This window comes from Cyprinodon tularosa, unplaced genomic scaffold (assembly GCF_016077235.1).
Source record: "Cyprinodon tularosa strain WSP-4 unplaced genomic scaffold, ASM1607723v1 ctg228, whole genome shotgun sequence".
NCBI classification, from domain to species: Eukaryota; Metazoa; Chordata; class Actinopteri; order Cyprinodontiformes; family Cyprinodontidae; genus Cyprinodon; species Cyprinodon tularosa.
The window spans coordinates 1462885-1484359 of NW_024038851.1; the positions used below are offsets into that span (position 1 = coordinate 1462885).

Consider the following 21475-nt stretch of genomic DNA (forward strand, 5'->3'; position numbering starts at 1 on the left):
TCTTCAACTTTTATCAACTTGAAAGCTAAACTTGTGGTCTTTAAAGTAACTCTAATTGAAATGCCTAAGAGCTCAGGAAAAGTGATATTTATCAGTTTTTGGAGATGAAATAAGGTATTAAATGAAATAAAATTATTAAATTAAAATTAAATGAACTGTGTGGTTTAGAGAAGAACTTTATCAAGGATGCTTCAGGTGTTATCTGGTGTATAAGAGTAAATTGATTTTGTAAAAGAGAGAGCTAGTTCGAGTTTGTTCAGATGCCAAAATAAATGTATATAAAATATTTGGAACAAACCAAATCATGAAAAAACTATATATGACATTTTTAAAAACGTTTATTTCCATAAAAACCGGAAACCAGAGCACATGAATGCTGATTGCCATACTGGACTCAAAAATTAACCAATCAGAAGAAAGAAAATTTAATGAACATATGCAAGGAAATATTTTGAAAAAAATCTAATTAAAATGTATTAAATGCAAGTAAAACGTTGCTATGTGGAAATTAAACTAAAATCCATTAATGGCACAGCAATCAGTTTGACGTTTAGGTTTTTTGTCGCATGCTAATGACGTCAGTGGTTCTTCCATCATGGCGGCGGAGGGCTGCGATGAGATGAGCGGTAACGGGATGCCTGAGGAGACTTCAGGTAGAGTCGTTTATGAATTTTCACACTAAATCAGCCCCCGGCTTTTCAGATACGTCTTTAACTTTATCCGCAAGTTTTTTGAATAAAATCTTACGTTGTATTTTATTTTAAAAGGGGAAGGCACGACGAGCTAGGCTAAGCTACAAAGCAACACAGAGCAGCAGAGCTGGATGATACCTGTGAAATGAGATGTTGCTGTTATATGTGCACATTTATAAAGTGGATGCTCTGCAAACATATGTATATTTCTTTGTTTAGAGCTTAACTTTTTATTTTTTTTTTTTTTACAACAGGTTGTTAAACTCATCGGTTCATTCTCAGAATAATAACTGCAGCTGTTTTTCTTTCCAAAATTGTCCCTCATTACAGGAAAATGAAACTCAGATTTTCAATTTTGAATATTAAAATACAAGTAATAACCCAAGAAGGTAGTTACAGTCTTACATACTGATATTTTCATAACAAGTTTTATTTTTAAAAACTTATATCTTCTATAAAAAAACAAATATAGCTGTATAATATATTCTGCATGTATGGTAATATTGAATTTAAAGGTCAAAAACTGATAAATAGAAAAAAAAAACCTGATGAATAATAAAAAAAAAAAGAATTGTGCATAAAGTGTCTACTCTTGTTCTCTTCTTTAAAGCTATGGATGTCACTGAGGTGGCTCCACCACTGCCCCCACCGCCGCCGCCTCCTCCTCCTGAAGTCACAGAAGAGAATGGCGGCTCGACTGATGCCCCTGAGGCTTCTGCAACCCCTGAAAACTGCCCCACAGCTCCAACAGGAACAAATAAGGAAGGCGAACTACCTGCAGACTTTGAGCGTCTGTGGAAAGCTGCGCACAACAATCCTCAAGACTTCACCAGCTGGACCGATCTGCTCCAGTACTCTGAGCAGGAGGTGTGGGTTTCCAGCTGTCTTTCTGCGTTTCCTGTCTCTATAAAGACTCAGAGCGGGACTTATCCTCTCTCTTTTTCTATTAGGGTCATGTTGTAGCGTACCGTAGAGCACTGGAGGCCTTCCTCGTTCGGTATCCACTCTGCTACGGCTACTGGAAGAAATTTACAGACTTGGAGCGCCGTGCCGCAGACAACAACAAAGCAGAAGAGGTTCAACTCAAAGGCCATAAAGCTCTACTTTTTTTTTTTTTTTTTTTTACAATTGCTGTGTAAACTGATGTTTGGTTTGTTTTGTTTTTGTGTGTGTGTGTGTGTTTTTTTCACTTGTGCTGTGTCAGGTGTGTATTCGTGGGCTTCAAGTTATTCCTTTGAGTGTAGATCTTTGGATCCACTACATCAATCTATTGCTGGGAACATTAGACATGAACCTGCCCGACTCAGCTGTACGGATTCGCAGGTAAATTAATTTTCAGTCACTTTTTGAATGTGAGGTTCTTTTCTACACATCATTCCCAAAAGTTAGGGGAAACGTTTAGTTTTTGCTCCAAATTTTATTGAATTTCTTTTGGAATACAATAAAAAAATTTAGTATTTGTAGGTAATTAAACATGTGAGCTGCTACAAATGCTAAAAAAAATGTTTTCTGTATCTGAAAACTGTAATTTTAAATGAATGAAAATTACAGTTTTCAGATACAGAAAACATTTTAAAAAATGTTTTAGAAAGAAGTTTATTCTATTCTGTATTTCACACACATTTCATTTTTTCATTTTGTAAAGGGTCTAATAAGTTTACCATATATAATAAATGTATTTGAGAGTAGTGTTTCTGTTAAAATGACCCGCTCTACTTTTGTAATCTTCTAACATTTTTTCCAGCAGTATTTCAGTTTTGTGTTTTTGAATATTAAACTAAGTGCTCCTTTTGTTTTAAACTTTTTTGCTAAGGGCTGTGCTTCCAATGTTTGCATCCTGTTGATGTCTAAATTTAGTCAAACTGGACTCTCTCTCTTGATCTAAGTCTGGTTCGAGAACAAAAGATTAAAACATCAAATTTAACACAAATATTTTTTATCTATCCTGCAAATCTTAACAAAGGATGTTCTAAAGAAACTGAAAAAAAATCCAGACAGACTTACAAGTCCAACAGTTCTAGATTTTGGTCTACAAGATTTTAAAAATTAGTTGATCATTTGAGTCCAAATGGTAATCACCCAATTAGAAGCTATTCCCATCAATGTTTGATATGTGAAAACTGTGGATAATAGTACAGGATAATATTCAGGAAGTCAAAGTTTAACATTAGGACACTTCTGGAATTTTAAATCGGAAATGTTTGAAATTATAACTAGGAACCATGAGAGCAGAAAATGAATAAATAACACAGAAAAAGTTAAGGTAATAACATGATAAAATGGTTTTTGTTTGGATTAACATTTTCAGTGTGTTCGAGAACGCCGTTGCTGCGTGCGGTTTGGATTTCCATTCGGATCGTCTGTGGGTTCTCTACATGGAGTGGGAAAAAGAGCACGGAAACCTGAGGAACGCCACGGCCGTCATGGACAGAGTCCTCAGAGTTCCTACTCAGCGCTACAACACACACTACGAAATGTGAGACCATCTGAGCACTTTGGAGCAAATACTGCTGCAGACGTGTCTTTAAGGGCGACATGTAGAAGCTCACAATAAACTGGGGTTAGATATCTGATCACATGACAAGAACCGATACGAATCCTGATTCTCTAGATTAAGAGTTCGTTGTTTTTGATTGAATCTGGTCTGATCAAATTGAATTACTGATATTAAAAGCATTTATGCTTTTACCTGTTATTAACTGTTAGCTATATTAAACTACTTATACCAGTATTAACATTTAGCAGCAAATTAAGAGAGGGTAGTTAATGGGAGCTGTAAGAAAAGTGGAAAACAATCTTTTGTTTTATGAATCGATCTTTAGGAATTGATTCAGAATTGATTTTTCTTTTTTAACAGCCCTAAATTCAACTTGTATTTCAAGTTTTTGATTTACTTGATAAAAATAAACTGGTGACTGGAATTAGTTTATATTGAGCTAAGTCGGCCCAGATGGGTGACTGGCTAGTCTGGAAGAAAAAAAAAATCAGGATGGCCTAATTCTTAATGTTGATGTTCAATTTATATAAAAAGTGATCAAATGTGTTTAAAATGTCAACTGTAATTCAGTTGATCTTTGTTTTAAATGAGGAAATCCCAGTTTGATAGCTACTCCTCACTCCCCCAAACACAGCGTGAAGCTACGTCTGCTTTGACAATTATTGACGACTTATGACAGGAACCTTAGAAGATGCAGCTCATTTTAGGAGTGTCTCATTTCTGTCGTTCATAAGTGCCTCTTCTTTTGTTTTCTCAGTAATTCTCCTCATCCTGTCGCCCATCCTCTGTCCCGTCAGGTTCAAAGAGCACCTGAACAGCCACCCGCCTAAAGACGTGCTCTCCTCTGACGAGTACGAGGAGCTGAGGGCGCTCTGCCGGCAGAGCCAGAAGGCAGAGCGGGCTGAACAGTCTCAGGAGGAGGAGGAGGAGCGGCCGCCAGGAGAGGAAGAGCCCACTACACCTGAGGGCGCAGACTCTGTGAGTGCTACAGAGTTTTCGACCAACTTTCTGACTAGAAGGAAGCCTTAGCTTCCTAATTATTGGATCTTCCTCCTTTATTTAAGGTCTAAACACTGATTTTATTCAAAAGTTAAATTGATGGTTTATTGTTAAGAATATATTAGCTAGTAATAACTAGCATTCATGATGACTATTGGGAGGAAGTTTTTCTCTCTGATTGAAAGTCTTAAAAAGTCAAAGAGAGCCTAAACTTCATGATTAGATGGACGTTTCCTACTGGGACTTAAATGTTTTTGTACCAGTGAGAGATTTGATATGTAACAGTATAAAAATGACCTCTTCCTTTGCTCTGCGTTCAGGAGGAGCTGATTCAAAAGATAAGGGAGCAGGTGCTGCTCCGAAGGGACAAAGTTTACCAAGACAATGAGGAAGAGGTCCGGAAGAGATGGAACTATGAAGATGCTGTGAGTTTCTGCCGGGTTCTTTCTCAGTTCCTCTCCCTGTTTTTATCTCCTCATCTGCCGTCTTTATGTAAATGAACTCCTGCCTGCTTCCACATAATGATGCCTAAGTTTTTCTTCCTTCCTCATCCTGTCACAACAGATCAAGCGTCCTTATTTCCACGTCAGGCCACTGGACCGCGTCCAGCTCCGAGCTTGGCACACCTACCTGGACTGGGAGATCGCTGAGCTAAACAGGGACACCAGAGACCCCGCACAAGGCGACAACACGCATGGTAAAGATTTTATATATATATATATACACACACATTTTCTTTTAAATCACCTGCATGTTTAATACTGCTGCCCTCTATCAGACCCTAACCAGGAATCAACAGAGGAATCTGAGATTCCAACCCAGCGTCCGGAAGCATCAGATGATTCTGCTACAGCCTTGCAGGGTGACCTCAGAGTCCGCATTCTTTTTGAGCGCTGCCTGATCGCCTGCGCACTGTATGAGGAGTTCTGGACCAGGGTGAGATGCTTCACTGATCTTTACTTTCCTTTACCTCTGAGGCTCTTGTTATAACATGCAACACTCGCACTGTGTTGTAGTACATTCAGTACCTGGAGCCGCAGAGTGTGGGCGAGGCACGGGCCGTCTACAGGCGAGCCTGTGAGGTCCACCTCCCTAACAAACCTAATATCCATATGCAGTGGGCCACCTTTGAGGAGAGGCATGGTACGGCTGATGCTTTTGTTTTTTTTTCTCTCCCTCTTTAGTTTAATGCTACATTCAGCCTGCACACGCTAGAGGCTGCAGAAGCAGCCAGTTTACATGCAAAATCAATGGTTGATGTACATCAAGGCGCAGCAAAAGGTCCTGCAGCGCGTTTTGAGCAGCAGGAGCAGCGCTTCTGAGCATCTGATGTGCTTCAGAAGCAACAGCTGCTGGAGAAGGAAAAATTTTACTTTTGCTACTCATCAACCAATCAGAGAAGCTGATCTGGGAGCTGGCAGGAAGAGAGACACAGCACTGCTGATACAGATCGCTATGATCAATCCCCTGAAACAGTTCACTAACGCCTAAATTAACTTAACATTTTGAAACCTTCCTGCAAAATATGTTTGATTTTATTATTCTGCAGAGCCACATTCATAATAAAACACTTTCAAGCCTCCAGGGACAGAGCTCTGCCTTGCGACAGCAAAATAATATATGAAGGCAGGATCGTAATCTTGATAAACTGATTACACAGTTTTAAGGTCGACTTTCTCACTTAAAAACATTAAAACTACTTGTTACCCACTTATAACAGCAAATATAGCAAAGCCGCTCTCTGACATCGAACACAGGAGCAGAAGAAGCATCGGGCGCATCTGGACACTTTACTGGATGCTCTTGACGCACGTCTGACCTTCATGTGAACAAGCATAACAAATGAAGCAGCAGAAGCGTTTTTGCTGCTTCCAGCGATTGCAGACTGAATGTAGCATTAGTTTTAAAGGTTTAGTTTCAGCTCACTGGAACTGCATGTCTGTCTCCACCAGGTAATCTAACCGAGGCCCGGCGCATACTGGAGGCCCTGGAGAAATCAGTTCCTGGTCTGGCTGTTGTGCGGATCCGCAGGGCAGCTTTAGAACGACGAGCAGGGCAGCTGGAGCAGTCGGAGGCTCTGCTGCGAGAGGCAGTGGCTGAATCCAAAGAGAGGCCGACGCTGCACGCTTTCTACTCCATCAAACTGGCTCGTCTGCTGCTTAAAGTGGTCCGAAACTCTGACGGCGCCCGCAGGGTTTTACAGGAAGCCCTGGAAATAAGCCCGGTGAGATTAGAGATGGAATTGGGCAGAAAACTGTGCCTTGCAGTTGATGTAGCTAAACTGCACTAGTATGGGTTTATATTTTTGTTATACCTCCCAAACTGGGATTATTTTAACCAAACTTTAAATTAACTTGTTTTTTTGGCTGTTTTAAAAAAATAATAAAATCTGTTTCCATTTCTCTTTGAATTAATTCCCCCTCAGGATAATGAAAAGCTACACTTGAACCTGTTGGACCTGGAGTTGTCTGGGGACCCCTGGGCTTCAGCCGAGGCGGTGAACGAGTGCGTGACTCGAGCCCTGGAGGCTCCTCTCACCTCACAAACCAAGTTGCTTCTGTCACAGAGAGGCCTGCAGTTCACAGAGGAATACAGCAACTCTGTTCAAAGGTTAAACCTCGTAGATTTGTTTGCAGATTCTGATCATCCAGAACGGTTCTGCTAAAGGAGTTCCTGCTAAACATGGAACTCTGCTTCCTCTGCAGGGTGCTGTCCGTCTATGACGTGCATCAGAAGCTGCTGGACGAGCTGGGAGGAACAAAGAGGGAGGCAGAGAACGGGTGAGAAAGGAGGCAAAAAAAACTAACATCAAATTATGGCCACACTTCCGACTTAGACAAACTTAAATGTTGTTTTCAACAAACGACATTACATTGCTTATGGCTTACAACAGTGAAATTAACATTTCCATTATTAAGTGCAGCAGCGATCAGCATGTAAACAGTGTAGGAGAAAAGGAAACCAGTTTGAAAATGTTCTTGATTTTGGGAGATGGGTGATTGGCCGATACTTGTCTGCGAAGCCAACCTTTTCTACCAATCTGAGCCATACATCCATTTTCCTTCATGCTTATCCCAAGCAGGGTAGCGAGGGGTGCTGGTACCCATCTCCAGCTATAAACTCTACACAGTTCACCAGTCTATCACAGGGCAATAGTTGGATAAGATTGAAATATTGAAGGTGTCTTTTGATCTTATATAACCACAGGCTGTAGGTTATAAAGACACAGACTGTCGGTCAAAATGGGAATCGGAAGGTCAGGCTTTTTAAAGATCGGAGAAAGAGAAACCTCAAGGCCCTTCACTACTGGCCAGGAGTGGAGCATGAAGGTTGACCTGGACAGGAAGCTTCAGTTTCCCACAGAAATCACCACCACATCTCTCCGACCAGACATTGTGGCGTGGTCCATAAAGGCAAGAGCGGTAGCCCTCATTGAGCTCACTGTGCCAATGGAGGAAGGGATCGAAGCTGCCTTTGAGCGAAAAAAGGCCAAGTATTCAGAGCTGGCTGCAGAGTGCCGGGAGGCGGGCTGGAAGACTACCATCTACCCAGTAGAGGTCGGATGCCGAGGCTTCACAGGGTTGTCGACCATACGCCTCCTGAAAGACGTGGGAGTCAGGGGAGGAAGGCTGAGGAAGGCAACAAAGGAACTGGCTGAGGAGGCGGAGAAAGGGAGCTTTTGGCTCTGGCTGCGGAGGAAGGACAGAACCTGGGGGAATAACACCTAACCCCCAGATAACAGTTGCAGGGAATAACATCTTTCAGCTGCAGGGGGTGACAGGGAGACGTCCCTGTCACTGCCCCGCCACCAGGAGACGTTCCAGGATTAAAGGGGCGAAACGTTGGTGAATGGTGGTTCCTGGCTGATGACCCTGCAGCTGACCCATGGGCACCGGAGGAGGTGCGACAGGCAGAAATGCCAAGCAGGATTTAACACCCTCCTGTATTATCCTTAAAGTTTTTCACATATTATGAAAAAACAAAGCTCTTCAATAAAGAATTTACTTTAAGTTTGCTACTTGCAGTCCGACACTTCTAACAGTTGTTAAAAGGCTTAAAAAGTTTCTCCTCTTGGTGCTTTTCACATTTTGTATTAAGATTATATAAGATGTCCCGAAAAATTGATAGTTTCATGAAAAACTGATGGAAGGTGAATGCTGTACATTACCCTGTGTTGAGACTTTGATGAATCTTTACCTTCCAGCAGAATGAATATCAACATATCGCCATAAATTAACTGGAAGGCTTGAGATCAGAGCATATTTATGTGTTGAAATGGCCCAGATCTAGTTCTTTAGTTATTTAGAGCAAAACTTTTACATTGATGTTTAAAATGGGCTGGACCTCAAACTTTATTGGAATATTCTGGTCTTTTCATAGTGATATCCGTTAGAGTCGTTTAAAAAGCTCTCAGGCCATGACTAAGTGTTTATGGTTCAAATCCCCAACAACACAAATAAAAATAACAAAATGCGGTGAAAATGCGGCCTTCAATTTAAAAATACGACAGGACTAGGGTTACGTTAGGAAATATTTTTGTATGGCTTAAAAGTAACTCAAATGAATCTTCATTGAAACAAAAGTGGAAACACTTCCCCTCTCTAATAATGAAAACAATGTTTGGATCGGCAAACATCAGTTAAAGTTCTTATAACGATTGATGCATTAATCTTGGTGCTGGGACCTAACCCCCAAACGCTTGAAGCTTTAATTGCAGCAAAAGATATTTTTGCTAGGTACCGACTTCGTAAGGCTAAATCTGCACATGAACTTCATGCTTTTCAGCTTTTTGTCTTTTAAAGCCATGCATCACATTTCTCCAACTTTTCTGCTACTGTTTCTGTCATAAAATCCTAATAAAGTGCTTTAACTCTTGTATAAATTTAAAACGTGGGTAAAAACTCCAGGGTTGTAAATGCATTTAACCAGGTGGTGTTCATGTAAACATCCTGGAGTTAGATGGTTCGTTCGTTGACCTCAGAGCTGTTTAGACTTAAAGGTTTATTTGTATCATTTTGCTTCCTAAGGGACGAGGATCCAGAGAAAATAAGCAAAACAGACGACGGCTCTTCCACAGCTGCACAGACGGCATCCAGCATGTCCCAGGTGCCCAGTAGCACGGCGGTGGCGGGCACCGACGCCAGCGCACAGGCCGGATATGGAGCATACAGCAGCTGGTACCAGGTGGAAGTGACAATTTGGACATTAAAACGATCAAAGCTCTCTTTCCTGGATTTTAGAAATCATAAATTCATGTTAATGTCCAAAACCTTTTTATTAACCTTGATTTGCTTTCTCCGCTCTTCAGCAACCAGGCTATGGCAGCTACGGTAACTATAGCAACTACGGCAGCTATGGCTACCAGAACACCTGGAACTACAATCAGACCTACTATCCGCCCAGTTAAACCAAACTACTGCGTCTCTGGAAACAGCTGGATGCTTCTGAAAGACAGACTTGAACTCAGATAATCCCAGCATCTCTCTGTGTGTCTTCAGCTCAGGGTCGGTGGAGGAAAAACTCATCTAATGCTGTCTCTAATGAGGAGGAGAAGGTGGGAAAGGGAAACCATGGCAACCATTAGTTGTATAGTCACTCGATTTTAATTAAAATTTTCATATTTGTTACCACATGGTCCCATGTGCCCATGTTTTCTCCAACTCTGCTTTGTATGAATGACATTTTTACCATTCTGGAGTCTGTTTTTTAATGTACAAAAAAGGTGTTTTACAGTCACATCTTGAATCTTTTAGATAGTTTATTCTGTTCAACTCCATGTGAACAAACTTACCAGTGGACAACTGTTGCACGAAGGTAGTCCAGCTTCTAATGTAGCCAAGCCAATGCAGTGGATTGTTCCCAGTTTAAATGTTAAATACTAGAGTCTGTTTGGTTGTTTCACTAATGTTTACGAAAGCAGAGGAGAGTTTTGTAGCAACTGTAGTAACAAGTGGTGGTTATTTTTCTCCAGATGACCTAATTTATTCATCCAGATGATTTCCAAACTGAATTTAAGGATCATCTTCAGCTTACGGTCCTTCACAAAAATATTTCTCTTTGCTTTTTTTGATTTTTTTTTTTTACTTTTTTGTCTGTGTTGATTGTATTCTTCTGGTAAAATACCTTTAGGATCAGAAACCGAAGAATCAAAGGGTGGTCTGATCATTCCTGCCATGATTGTGTCCATGTTACTTCAGAGTCACCAAGAGCTCCTCATACAAAATGCTTTGAAATTAATCCATATTGGTGAATAATGCAGCATTATCTCTCACATAAAAGACACCTATTTTTAGTCGATCAATTTCCAGAATATACCGGTAGCATCCCTCTGAATAATCTCTTTGTGAGGCTGAGTAGTTTGTGATTAGAAGCACCACAAGGGGGTGTAGTGAGTCATCTCATCTGCAGAAATAATTGGCTAAATAAATGCTTACCGTGTTCTAGCCGTTGCAGGACAGTTGAAGTCAAAAAGCAAAGTCCTTCAGTGATGCATTTAAAGTCGAAGCTAGTGAGTTTTGATAAGGGCTTGGTTTGTTTTTTTTGTGTGCAAAAAAATCCACTCATACGTCTTAAATAAGCAAACCGGTAATGATACGAATGGCTTCCCATTAGTAATAAAATCTCAAAGCAGATTCCATAAGGTCAAGTGGGAACATTTTGATTCCACATTGCTCTTCATTTGACTTTTCATAGAAAGTTAAAACTCAGTTAATGTTTCCAGGAAACCGCAATTTAAAGTCTTATTTCTTGATTTTTATGAAATGCATCACAAAAGCATGTTAATACTCAAAACAGGACAATTTTCTTCTAATTGTAGGTGTTCATCAGTGGAGCCTGTTATTTATTTGGGGACTACCCTTTATGGGAATCACAAAAGTTTCGTATTTGTTTCTTTATATTCATTAACTTCCAGATTACACAGCAAACTAAGATAGAACAGGTCCACATGGCATACTCTTAGGAAGACAAACCTTGAATAAGATAGCATCATTTTCAACTAATAACTAATCAGATTTCAAAATGTTCAGGATATTAATAGAACACAAAGCATCAATTCAGTTTTCCCAGCCAGCTTTATTGTCCGTTTTCTTGTGAACACGGCTTTCAGCAAATCTGAACTTGTTAAAAAAAAGGTCAAAGTAAATGGCACAAAAACAGGAAGATTACAGGAATTAAACTTAAGGCCCTTTCAGAACCACTTAGCAGTTCAAGGGGCGAGTTAAAACTGAAGGATTTTTTATGTGTGTATATATATATCTTTTTTCATCTTAAGGAAACCAGAGATCCTCGAAGAAGTACCAGCCAGAAGCTAGCTATCTTCAGCTCAATCAGCTGAGTTCAAGGTCCAGTGCAATGCCTAAAGCAGTCTAACAGGTCCTGCTGCAGAACTGAAGCTGCATTCAGTCAGTTTTAGAAACCAAACCCACATCAGTATCTGACGAGCTCACATGTCTGAATGCAGCTTCACCTCGTCTCTGCATTAGCTCAGCAAACTGGGTGATACTAGCAGATAGCAGTTCGGTTCCCGGATCGATCTGTTTCAGGCGGTTCTGGTGTCAACGTCGTGGTGAGGTAGGTTCACAGAGCAGATCCTTCTCCCTTTTTGGCAACAACCAGCACAGCTGAAGGTACCAAACCTGAGCAAAGACAAGATGATTAGTTGGCCTCAGCAATCAATCCATCATGAGGTTAAAGCTCCCTATCAACTAGAAATGCATGTTTTTCAAACATAGGTTGACCCGCTAACGATCAGTATTTGGCGCCCTTCCCACTGGCAAAAATAGGCAGTGTCTAACCCCTCACTGGTAAGCTTCGTGGCCTCTGTCCAAAGCTTACCAGCTGCGCATCTGGCGACACCATCTCACTGAGTTAACGATGTGTCAACAGTGCGGCAGAAATCAAGAAAGTAAAAAAAGGGAGATAAACGTTTAAGGGAGTCAGTGCGTAGTAAATGTGCTGCATTGTTTCGCTCTTGTATCCATCCGAATCCCTCTCACCAGAGCTGCGCCATGTTTATCGAAGGTAAACTGCTGTTTTAGCTTGTTAGATCAGACATGACTGGCGCAGCGTGTTGACGTCTGTACATTGCGTTCAATGGAGTCACGTAATTTAGCAGGTCAACCCGGGTCTGGACAGTTATAGATAGCATCTTGCTAAGTCAATCAAATCTGGCTACATGCATAATGGTGACTTATGATCCTTCAGGATTTTCATTTAAGTGTTGACTGCTAACAAAATGGATTTTCTTTTGTCACTTCAAACGTCTAATATTCAATATTTCAAGGAGCTAACCTGGCCAGTTTGTCTTCCATCTTCTCGGCATGTTCCCACTGCATGCCGATCAGAGCAGAGGTGATTTTAACGGGGGCCACTAACGGAGTAATTTGACCCGGGTAGACACGCGTCACTGATCTGTTTCCACTGCTACTTAAAGCTGATGGTTCCCAGGTTTAAACTGTTTTTTTTTTCAGCCTCTGTGAAAGGGGTAACGGACATGATCAGGCTTTTAGCAAGAAATTCATTGGGTGTACACCATTATGTATCACATCATTAGGGCATCCTCCCCCTGGAAAATGTTGAAATTTAGACTCTCTAAAACGCTATTTCCTACATTCCGAGGTGGGATGCAGCTGGAGTAGATGTTTTTAGGTATATGGTACTTACTGCAGGCACCAGACTAATTAAAGCAAACATTTTGCTGCCTTTAGGCATTAATAAACTGTTTCAGAGGAGTGATCACAGCTCTCTGCATCAGCAGTGCTGTGTCTGTCTCCTTGCCAGCTCCCAGATCAGCTTCTCTGATTGGTTGATGAAGTGCATTAAGCAGCAAAAGTTAAGTTTTTCCAACTCCGGCCTCTGCTGCTTGTGAAATTTTGAACATTTGAGCAAAGTTTCCAGGGGAAAACTTTTTTTTTTTTTGCAAAAAAAAAAAAAAGGCTTTTACGTATTGCTAGCTAAAAGCTAGCTAAAATTTCTAATTTAGAACCATTTTAACTCAAACTGACTTCTATTCAAGCACTCACCCAGCTCCTTAAGAGGTTTCTCCATGTCCATTTCAGTGTAAACGTGACGCGGGTAGGGAGACAGCAGTGTGAAGTCCTGACCCTCAGGTGTGTTGCCGTTCACCTGAACGTAGACACGCACTGCCGCTAGCGGCTCCTGGGCCTTGAAGACCGTGTTGATGGTGGAACCGTCCAGCAGACGAACCTTTGAAAAATAGGATGAAAGGAAGAGTGAAGTTAGACGCATTATAACCATCTGAAATTATCTCACTGCATCCAAGCTAAAAAAAATTAGACAGGAAGAAACGTCATTCCTTAGAATCTCTTTCATGAAAAAAAAGATAAATGGCAGGGGCAAAGACAACAAACCCACTCCCTACCCGCATCCGGTGTACAAGATCCACACTCAATTTTCTATAGTTCTCAGTGTTCTACTATTATTTTACTTTAAATAATTATCAACATTTACCATAAATTTATGGAAGATCATTTATTTAATTTATTTTTATTTTATGATTTATAGATGGATTCAATGAAACACAAAAAAGGTAGGAAAGCGAACAGGCAAATCTTAAAACCCAAAACAACTGGCACCTGTATCCTGGACTCATCATATTCCTTCTTTGTGGGTGGGGGCCCCTGGCCGGTGGGCGACGACGGACTGGGTGGGGTCGGCTGGGTCGGCGTCACTGTGCTTGATGCTGCACCACCTCCAAACTAAACCAGAGAAAAGAAACAGACGGGTGAGAATTACAGACAGAAGGAATAAATATACAGCTCTGTGTCTGCGGTACCTTTTGTGCCCTCTCCTCTCGGTCTCGTGCAATTTTGTCTTTAACCCTTTGCCTAACAGGGACAAAAAAGAAAAGACTGTAAAACAACTTTAAAGGCAAGAAATTTTCACCAAACTGCACTATTATGAGTAATAAACAAAAACTGCATCATTATAGATAGCATCTTGCTAAGTCAATCAAATCTGGCTACATGCATAATGGTGACTTATGATCCTTCAGGATCTTAGCTCATTTAAGTGTTGACTGCTAACAAAATGGATTTTCTTTTGTCACTTCAAACGTCTAATATTCAATATTTCAAGGAGCTAACCTGGCCAGTTTGTCTTCCATCTTCTCTCTCCTTCGCTGATCTGCAAGTTTCTTCATTTCATCGTCCTGTATCTTCTGCCGGATCTGCTGCAACTCCTGGCCCTGCCTCCTTCGCTGCTTCTCCCGCTCCACCTCCTCAGCTCGCTCACGCTCTCTTCTCTCTGCCTGCTTCACTCGCATCAGTTCCTCCAGCCTGAGAGAGCAGCGATATACCAGATCATAAAAAAAAACAACTGCATAAATTCAACCCTGTTGCATCACTAAAAGTCGCCTGGCATCTGTGCCGACCTTTTGACTTGTTCACGTTTCTCCTCCTCTGTCATTGGCCGCTTTGAACCCTCCGGGTCTTCGCAGCACATGTCATCTCCCTCTGCCATTACTGAAGAGAAAACATGTCAACAACATGAAATCTCAAACATTTATTTATTATGACCCACCATCACAAAAACAAAACAAAAACATGCACCAACCTGAAGCTGTATCTCCTGCTGTCGGCTCCTGACATTCTGCCTCTCCTCCTAAAACATTCCCCACAGGAGGAACGTAAGGCTCGTCGATGTCTGGATCATTCTCGTGTTCCATTAACCTGAATAAAACACACCCAAAACAACAGCTCAGCATGAAAGAAACCGGTGGCACTGTGCTCTTGTCTATGATAATACCATATATGTACCATTATGATGTACTGCCAAAAACTATTCAAAGATTAAACCAAACTTCACTTTGCCAATTGAAGAGAAAAAATCCTTTGGACAGATCAGACAAAAATTTAACTTTTTGTCAAGGCACATCAGCTCTATGTTCACAGATGGAAGAATGAAGCATATCCACAAGATAACACTGTCCCCACTGTGAAACACGGAGGAGACTCTGTTATCCTGTGGGGCTGCTTTGCTTCATCTGGGAAAGGGTGTTTGAATCTCTGTGGGGTTCAATGAAATCTCAAGCTAAAAACGCCCAAGAATGGCTAATAGGAAAACATTGGATCATTCTGAAGTGTCCTTCTTTAAGGTTGTATTACCGTAAGTTAAGGGTCTCGTCATTTTTGTCCAGATCTGTTTCATGAGTTTATTTTAGTCATTATGTTAAAGCATGGGTGACATTTTTTTCATTTTCATTTATTTTTTCCCCATTTATTATCACTTTGGTCACATTCAAGTTATTTTTCTGAGAAAAAGAGAACTATATCACACTTACCATCCACTTCAACATAGTCTAATAGCATGTCAGAGTAAAATGCCCTGTATTTTAATAATAGTTATACATCGTTATACACTGGAAGTCATATTTGTTGCATGGGTTTTGTTCATTTATTTATTATTATCTAATAGGTACCTGTTATTGTATATCCAGTAGATACCTTTAAAAACGCGTAATAAAGCATATTTTTGCTTAATCAGTATTTAATCCAGCTGGCATAATAATTGATTCTTAATATACCTTGGCATATTGTGATATATTATTTTACCTTTCTTTTCATAGAATAATCTTGTTGATTTTTAAAACCTCAAGTTTTTAACAAAGTACTTATCAATTAATTGTTAGCCAGTTAACAAAGTCAGACAACTTTAGATTGCTTCATCAATCGACTACTTGTATATAAATATATATATATATATATATATATATATATATATATATATATATATATATATATATATATACATACACATACAACCGTATTTAAAACAGATTTTTACACTAATGTTTTCATTGTTTGATTTTCAAAAGAGATAACAGAAGAAATACTTAAGGAGGCATATGTTTTTTCTCATTTATGCCTACAATGGGCGCACTTTGTCACACGGTTACATAAAATCTGAATAGAATACTTTAAAGCTTCTGGTTAAATGGTGACAACGAGTAAATGGCCAATAGGATTTGAATGCTTTAAAAGGCATTTATATTTATATCCTACAGGGTGGATCAGGCAGGCTAGATTGATTATTGTTCTATTGAAAACAGAAGGTCCCAAGAAGGAATGAAGGATAACAAGGATTGAGGGAAAACATGAGATGAGAAGTAACCATAACAGGAGAGGCATGATACAAGAAAGTATGACTAAAATAGGAGGGGAAGGAAACAAGTAATACAATAACCACTATGTCTCACCAATCCATTGCTTGCTCTATCCCTTGGTTTCCAGTATTAGCCACAGCTTTCTCTCTGAGGAAATTAGATAAAGGACATGTTACAATGAGTCAACTTCTAGATAGTTAAAATCAATCATATCTGGAGTGAGGGACATTGCTCACGCTCTGTTTCTTCCAAAGCCCATCTCCAAAAGACTCTCTAGTGTTGTTAGCTCTGCCATTTTGATCTACAGGAAAACAACAAATAAGTATTTCCCCTTAAGAGTATAATATTTAAAGTAAAATCATTCATAACATTACTAGAGAAAAAAAGCAATAGCAAATGTAAAAACATGCGCTGAGCAGCAGTTGTTTGTTATCATGCTATTTACAGCTGGAAAAATGCTAAGAGCTAATGTTAGCACGATTGCCGCTAACGAAGCCAAACTTACTGTCTAAATTGAATAACGTACACTTTCAATAAACCGTTCTTGCTAAACATCAACTTCGTATATTACACATAAAAGTGTGATTCATATGGGTACTTTTTCAGGACCTCAATATATACGGCAGAATGTAAATGAGAGCAGCGTTGTTAGCTACTTACACATCCGCCTGCTGCAATGTCCAAGTAGTACGGAAAGCCAAAAGGGATAAAAGAGACGAAGCATTTATTTTCTCACTTTCCAAAAACCTTTTATTTTTACGTTATTTTAAATAATAATGTCTGCAAACATCACACGTATTACCATAGATAAATAATTAAAAAAGGAGAGGCTCTTTAATTTTGCACTTCCCTAATGGACTATGAAGGCCAATGATAACATAAAACCCTGTAATATAATTTATAGCTGGCTGTCAAATTAAGATAAGAAAATATGGAAAAAATGGTTCAAGGGCGATGGATACTTTTACAAGCACCTTCTCAGCATATCAGGGAGAATGGTTTGGTTTTGGAGTGCTCCATCTATCTATCTATCTATCTATCTATCTATCTATCTATCTATCTATCTATCTATCTATCTATCTATCTATCTATCTATCTATCTATCTATCTATCTATCTATATTATTTATGTAATATGTATATATATATTTTTTCTTTTAAATCCAAGGAATTGCTCTACAACACTCAAACTACATACTGAGCCAAAATGTTGAATTTGAGAATCTCTGGTCTTACAAATCTTGCACTCCTTAAAGCTGGCACAATACAGCATTGGGGAGTGGCGGCCTAGTGGTCAGGGCATAGAGCTTAGAATCCTGAGGTTGTGAGTTTGAAACTCACTCCCAACAGACTGCCACTCTAGCTCTCTGAGCAAGACCCTTAACCCCTGATTGTGCCCCACGATGGCAGCCAACTGCTCCCCAAGGGGATGGGTTAAATGCAGAGGTTAATTTCTCCAATGTGAGATCAATGAAGTTCAGTATTTATTGGATTATAGATTTGTTTTAAAGTGTTTTCTAAATGCTCATTGGGTTTCCAAAATGTGCATAGTTTCAGAAACCCGAGTAAGGTCTATAGTTTGGTGTAAAGTTCATATTTTACCCTTGAATACTCATGTGCAGGCAAAGAAAAGGGTTCCATTGTGTGGATAATCCTTAGTTTATTGCAGGGGTTCAGTTTCTATTGGCCAGTAAGATTTGATCCCATCATGGCATGTTCATCGATGCTCAAACTATATAATTTGCTGACTTTTATGTGCAGGTTGGGTCTGTTACATATTTACAGTAAGAGTAATGATTAATTTTTACTCTCCCCCACGCAGTCTTAAGCAGCTCTCAGTCACTAGTCGAACCATTACTCAGTCTTTTCTCTCCTTAGGTGGTTTTTCTTTCAGCCGCTCTCTGATTTTCCTTCTTTTAATTGTAACTCTTTGCTTTTTTTTGTCCCTCTACTATTTGCCCACAGGTTTAACTAGGTAAGTATGAGCTTTGTTCATTTCTTGTTATTCGTAAAACTGATATGCAATAGATTTATATTCTGTCCGTAAAGGTAGAGTTCATACTGCCGTACAGAAAAACTCTAATTAACTATGAACTTGTTTTCATTTCTCTTGTCAAATCAAAATTTCGTGGTTAGCTGGGGTACTTTTTTTTTGCTATCTAAGCAATAAAATGCTTATTTTGAATATAATTTTAAAGAGATCAGTTACAGCTTCTACAATAAGGTTATTAAAATAAAATGTAACTTAGCAAAACCAATTTTTTAAACATTGCTGGGGTTAGCTGTTTGCTTCTTGGTAAAAACAAAGTCTATGCATGACAGTTTCATATGCACAGAATTGTTGGCATCATATTTCTTTTGATTTTGTACTGTTGTTTAGGAAAAAGTGTTAAAAATATGTTAGATGATTTTTACATCAGATCTCAGAATGATGTACTTTTATTTATGGTCATAAAGCATCCCATTTGAAATACTCTTTGAAACAAATAAAAGACATAAAAGTGGTCAAAGTTGAGGACAATGATGGGGATAAAGGTCTTTTAGTTTATCTTGAAATTACTTTATGGCTCTGTTTTTGCTTCTTTACAGGGGACGGGTTAAAGTCAAAGTTCACCAAGGACATGTCAAGTCACATTTTAGGGCTGATAAAGATGGAGCATGCAAGTGGAAAAAAGTCCATAACGCCCGTGAAAAACTATTTTTAATACCTAAAAATCACATTTTGATTTAAATACACTTGGAATTGAACTTGTTTTTTGCCAAACAGCATCTGGCTCTTCACACTTTTAACAGGTTTATTAAGTGAATAACTCTGATTTTATTGGAGTCAAAGGGTAAAATGTAATCTTGGACATTGTAAAAACCAAGATTAGGTTTATGATATGTCTATGATATTGTATCAGGTATGGCCGTTATCTCATGTAGGTTTGAATTTAAGAAAGGCAGTCAAATGCTGTGACTTGATGTGATTGGTGAGTTGAACAAAAGAGGGCAGCATTTTATTACTTTCCCTAAGTTAGACTTAATGAGAGACTTAAAAGACCAAATGTTATATTCAAGATAATACTTAAATGGCACATATTGCCCGTTCAAGCAAAACAGAGGCTCTTGCTACAGCTCAGTAATCAGTAGATGTCAGCTGAACACTGGGCGGCCATATCTGGAAGTGTTTTTGATTGTTCCTATCAGCTGTGTTATTTTTGTGGGTCTCACCAGCTGTAACAGCATCTCCATTTGGAAAAAAGCTCTGACTTCCAGTGGAGCTGCTGTTATCTGTGGAGAGACACCTCTTTTCATCAAAACCCCACAACAGCTCTCCTGCTCACTCCTTTTACAGTTGGTCAACTTCTTACTTCAATCTATGGTTTGATGCTGACTATAAAATAAAAATTTCTGGGTTAATCCAAATGAAGTGTGAGTCTGTTTTCCTTTCTTTCATTATGCTGACTAACCAGATCTAAACCACGGACTGAGCTGAAGGTCATTATTCATATTACAGAAGAAAATAGCTTTATGTAATGATATAAAGTACTTCAACATTTATTTAACTAAATTTTATCGTGATCAAAGAGTTATTTTATATCAGTAATTCAAGTTAACTGATATGTGTAAATTATATGGATTCTTTACATCTACTTTATTGTAGAAGAAACTGAATTTTCTGTTAGATTGTGTAAATCATCAACATTAACAGACAATTAATACTTAAATGAGTCAGTCTTTGTGTAATGAATCTACAGTTCTGTAAAAAAGATGTCAGATTTATTATGTTGCTCATTTCTTTACTCTGAATTTTTTCAGATTAGTAATAGGGGTTTCATGTTTGGCAAGGATAAGTCCAGTAAAACAAAACAAAACAAGTGGTTTAATATTGTCATTGTATTTATTGAGGGGTAAGCAAGCTACCCAAACATGGTCAGTGACTACTCTAATTAAAAATGTCCTGCTCTGATCAGTTGCAGGCCTAAGACAATCACTTATTCTGAGTCTGAATGAATGAATGAATGAATGAATGAACGAACGAACGAAAAGGAATTTATTTCAGACAAATTTGACCAACAACAATAAATAAATCACCTAAATACACACAAAAAGAGACTGGTTAACATCAAACCAAACCAAACTCCAATTTCCAAACAAACTAAATTCACCTGAACATAAATATAAACAAAACCCTCCACCAAATAAAGCTGTCAGTATATGCGGACAGAGATTCATGTGAGTCTGGCAAGAGGAATTAGCCTAGAGATTTCAGACCTGGACAAGAAGCTCTAACTATTTGGCTGATCTGACAATTGTTTTCAAGACTTACGGACCCCAGAGATCCTAACATGCTATAATAAATAATGGTTCCTTACCTTTCTGTCCTGCCACAAATACTTAGGCAGCACATTAAAGACTCATGCAGAAGTTCATGAATGAGCGACGAGCATGAAGAACAACACCAAGGGGCACTGCAGAACTTACTTACCTTTGTTAAAGTCAGCTTTCTCGAGAACCCCAAAGTATTTTAATGATCCCAAAGCCAGGGACAAGCATGGAGGTGGGAATATGTTAATAAGGGGCAGATTTCCTGCTTAGATTTCCTGATCAAACCATGAATTCTGCTTTCTGATAGAAAAAGTCCCTCCTTAAGATTCCAACCTAAGTCTTGAGCACAATATTTTTAGGCAGCCAGTCCACCTTTGAATGGCTCCCAAGAAGCAAAATGAAGGGGTTAAGCTTTTTTAAAGTCCAATTTAGTATCTAACTGTGAAATGACCTTAAAAAGGCAGATCATACTGGAAACACTTCTTATTGGACTAATTCTAATACAATCCCAGAGTAAAGTGAGGGACAAAGTTCTCCTGTGGGGATATAAAAGCCTCATTTCCAGTGACCAAAAATCCTTGATGGCAGTTAATTCCGCCAAAGAAGGCATGATAAATGACAAAAAGTTCAGTTATAATAAGATCAGTTAGGTCAAATAGATTATAAGGTCAGTTCTTATAAATGGTGAAAGGTTTCTTGGAATAAATATTGAAATGTTTTTCCATAGGTGCAAAATCCCCCAAAGAAACCGATTCCCATTAGTGGTTGACTGAAAGGATTTAGTTACTGTAAAAATAGAATTAAAACCAAAAGTGAAATGAAACTTTCTTATAGAGCCAATGAATAGTTTAAA

At 39.1% G+C, this 21475-nt stretch overlaps 2 protein-coding genes and 1 long non-coding RNA gene across 4 annotated transcripts; 2 read left to right on the forward strand and 1 right to left on the reverse strand.

The window, feature by feature from the left end:
• The first annotated feature begins 577 nt into the window (after positions 1-577).
• On the forward strand, positions 578-9821 carry si:ch211-114c17.1 (pre-mRNA-processing factor 39). The gene is made up of 15 exons (XM_038286582.1): positions 578-653; positions 1303-1559; positions 1643-1768; positions 1897-2015; positions 3001-3168; positions 3987-4167; positions 4509-4613; positions 4753-4885; positions 4967-5124; positions 5205-5331; positions 6141-6412; positions 6614-6798; positions 6894-6968; positions 9216-9372; positions 9497-9821. The coding sequence occupies exons 1-15, from the start codon at positions 596-598 to the stop codon at positions 9593-9595; spliced, it is 2220 nt and encodes a 739-aa protein (XP_038142510.1). The 5' UTR covers positions 578-595; the 3' UTR covers positions 9596-9821.
• A 1421-nt stretch (positions 9822-11242) lies between these two features.
• ubxn1 (UBX domain protein 1) lies at positions 11243-17022 on the reverse strand. Of its 2 annotated transcripts, none has more exons than XM_038286579.1 (10): positions 16973-17022; positions 16549-16613; positions 16406-16459; positions 14764-14879; positions 14582-14672; positions 14295-14486; positions 13985-14036; positions 13785-13907; positions 13212-13395; positions 11243-11825 (listed from the first exon to the last, which is right to left on the reverse strand). In XM_038286579.1, the coding sequence occupies exons 2-10, from the start codon at positions 16605-16607 to the stop codon at positions 11767-11769; spliced, it is 930 nt and encodes a 309-aa protein (XP_038142507.1). In that variant the 5' UTR covers positions 16608-16613; positions 16973-17022; the 3' UTR covers positions 11243-11766. The 2 variants fall into 2 exon arrangements, with proteins under 2 accessions (XP_038142507.1, XP_038142509.1); XM_038286581.1 differs by having other exon boundaries at positions 16922-16984.
• Positions 17023-18179: 1157 nt separating this feature from the next.
• On the forward strand, positions 18180-19723 carry LOC119784531. The gene is made up of 2 exons (XR_005280941.1): positions 18180-18286; positions 18901-19723. It is a non-coding gene; the product is annotated as an uncharacterized LOC119784531 (long non-coding RNA).
• The last annotated feature ends 1752 nt before the right edge of the window (positions 19724-21475 follow it).

Bases quoted from the DNA above. Each gene is read 5' to 3' on its own strand.
- si:ch211-114c17.1 (XM_038286582.1), top strand. From the start codon at position 596: ATGGCGGCGGAGGGCTGCGATGAGATGAGCGGTAACGGGATGCCTGAG. The intron at 5,332-6,140 runs GTACGGCTGATG...TGTCTCCACCAG, and splicing joins CACCTTTGAGGAGAGGCATG to GTAATCTAACCGAGGCCCGG. The intron at 6,799-6,893 runs GTTAAACCTCGT...CTTCCTCTGCAG, and splicing joins TACAGCAACTCTGTTCAAAG to GGTGCTGTCCGTCTATGACG.
- ubxn1 (XM_038286579.1), bottom strand. From the start codon at position 16,607: ATGGCAGAGCTAACAACACTAGAGAGTCTTTTGGAGATGGGCTTTGGA. The intron at 14,037-14,294 runs GTTAGCTCCTTG...TGTCCCTGTTAG, and splicing joins ATGGAAGACAAACTGGCCAG to GCAAAGGGTTAAAGACAAAA. The intron at 11,826-13,211 runs GTGAGTGCTTGA...GTCTTTGCTCAG, and splicing joins GAAACCTCTTAAGGAGCTGG to GTTTGGTACCTTCAGCTGTG.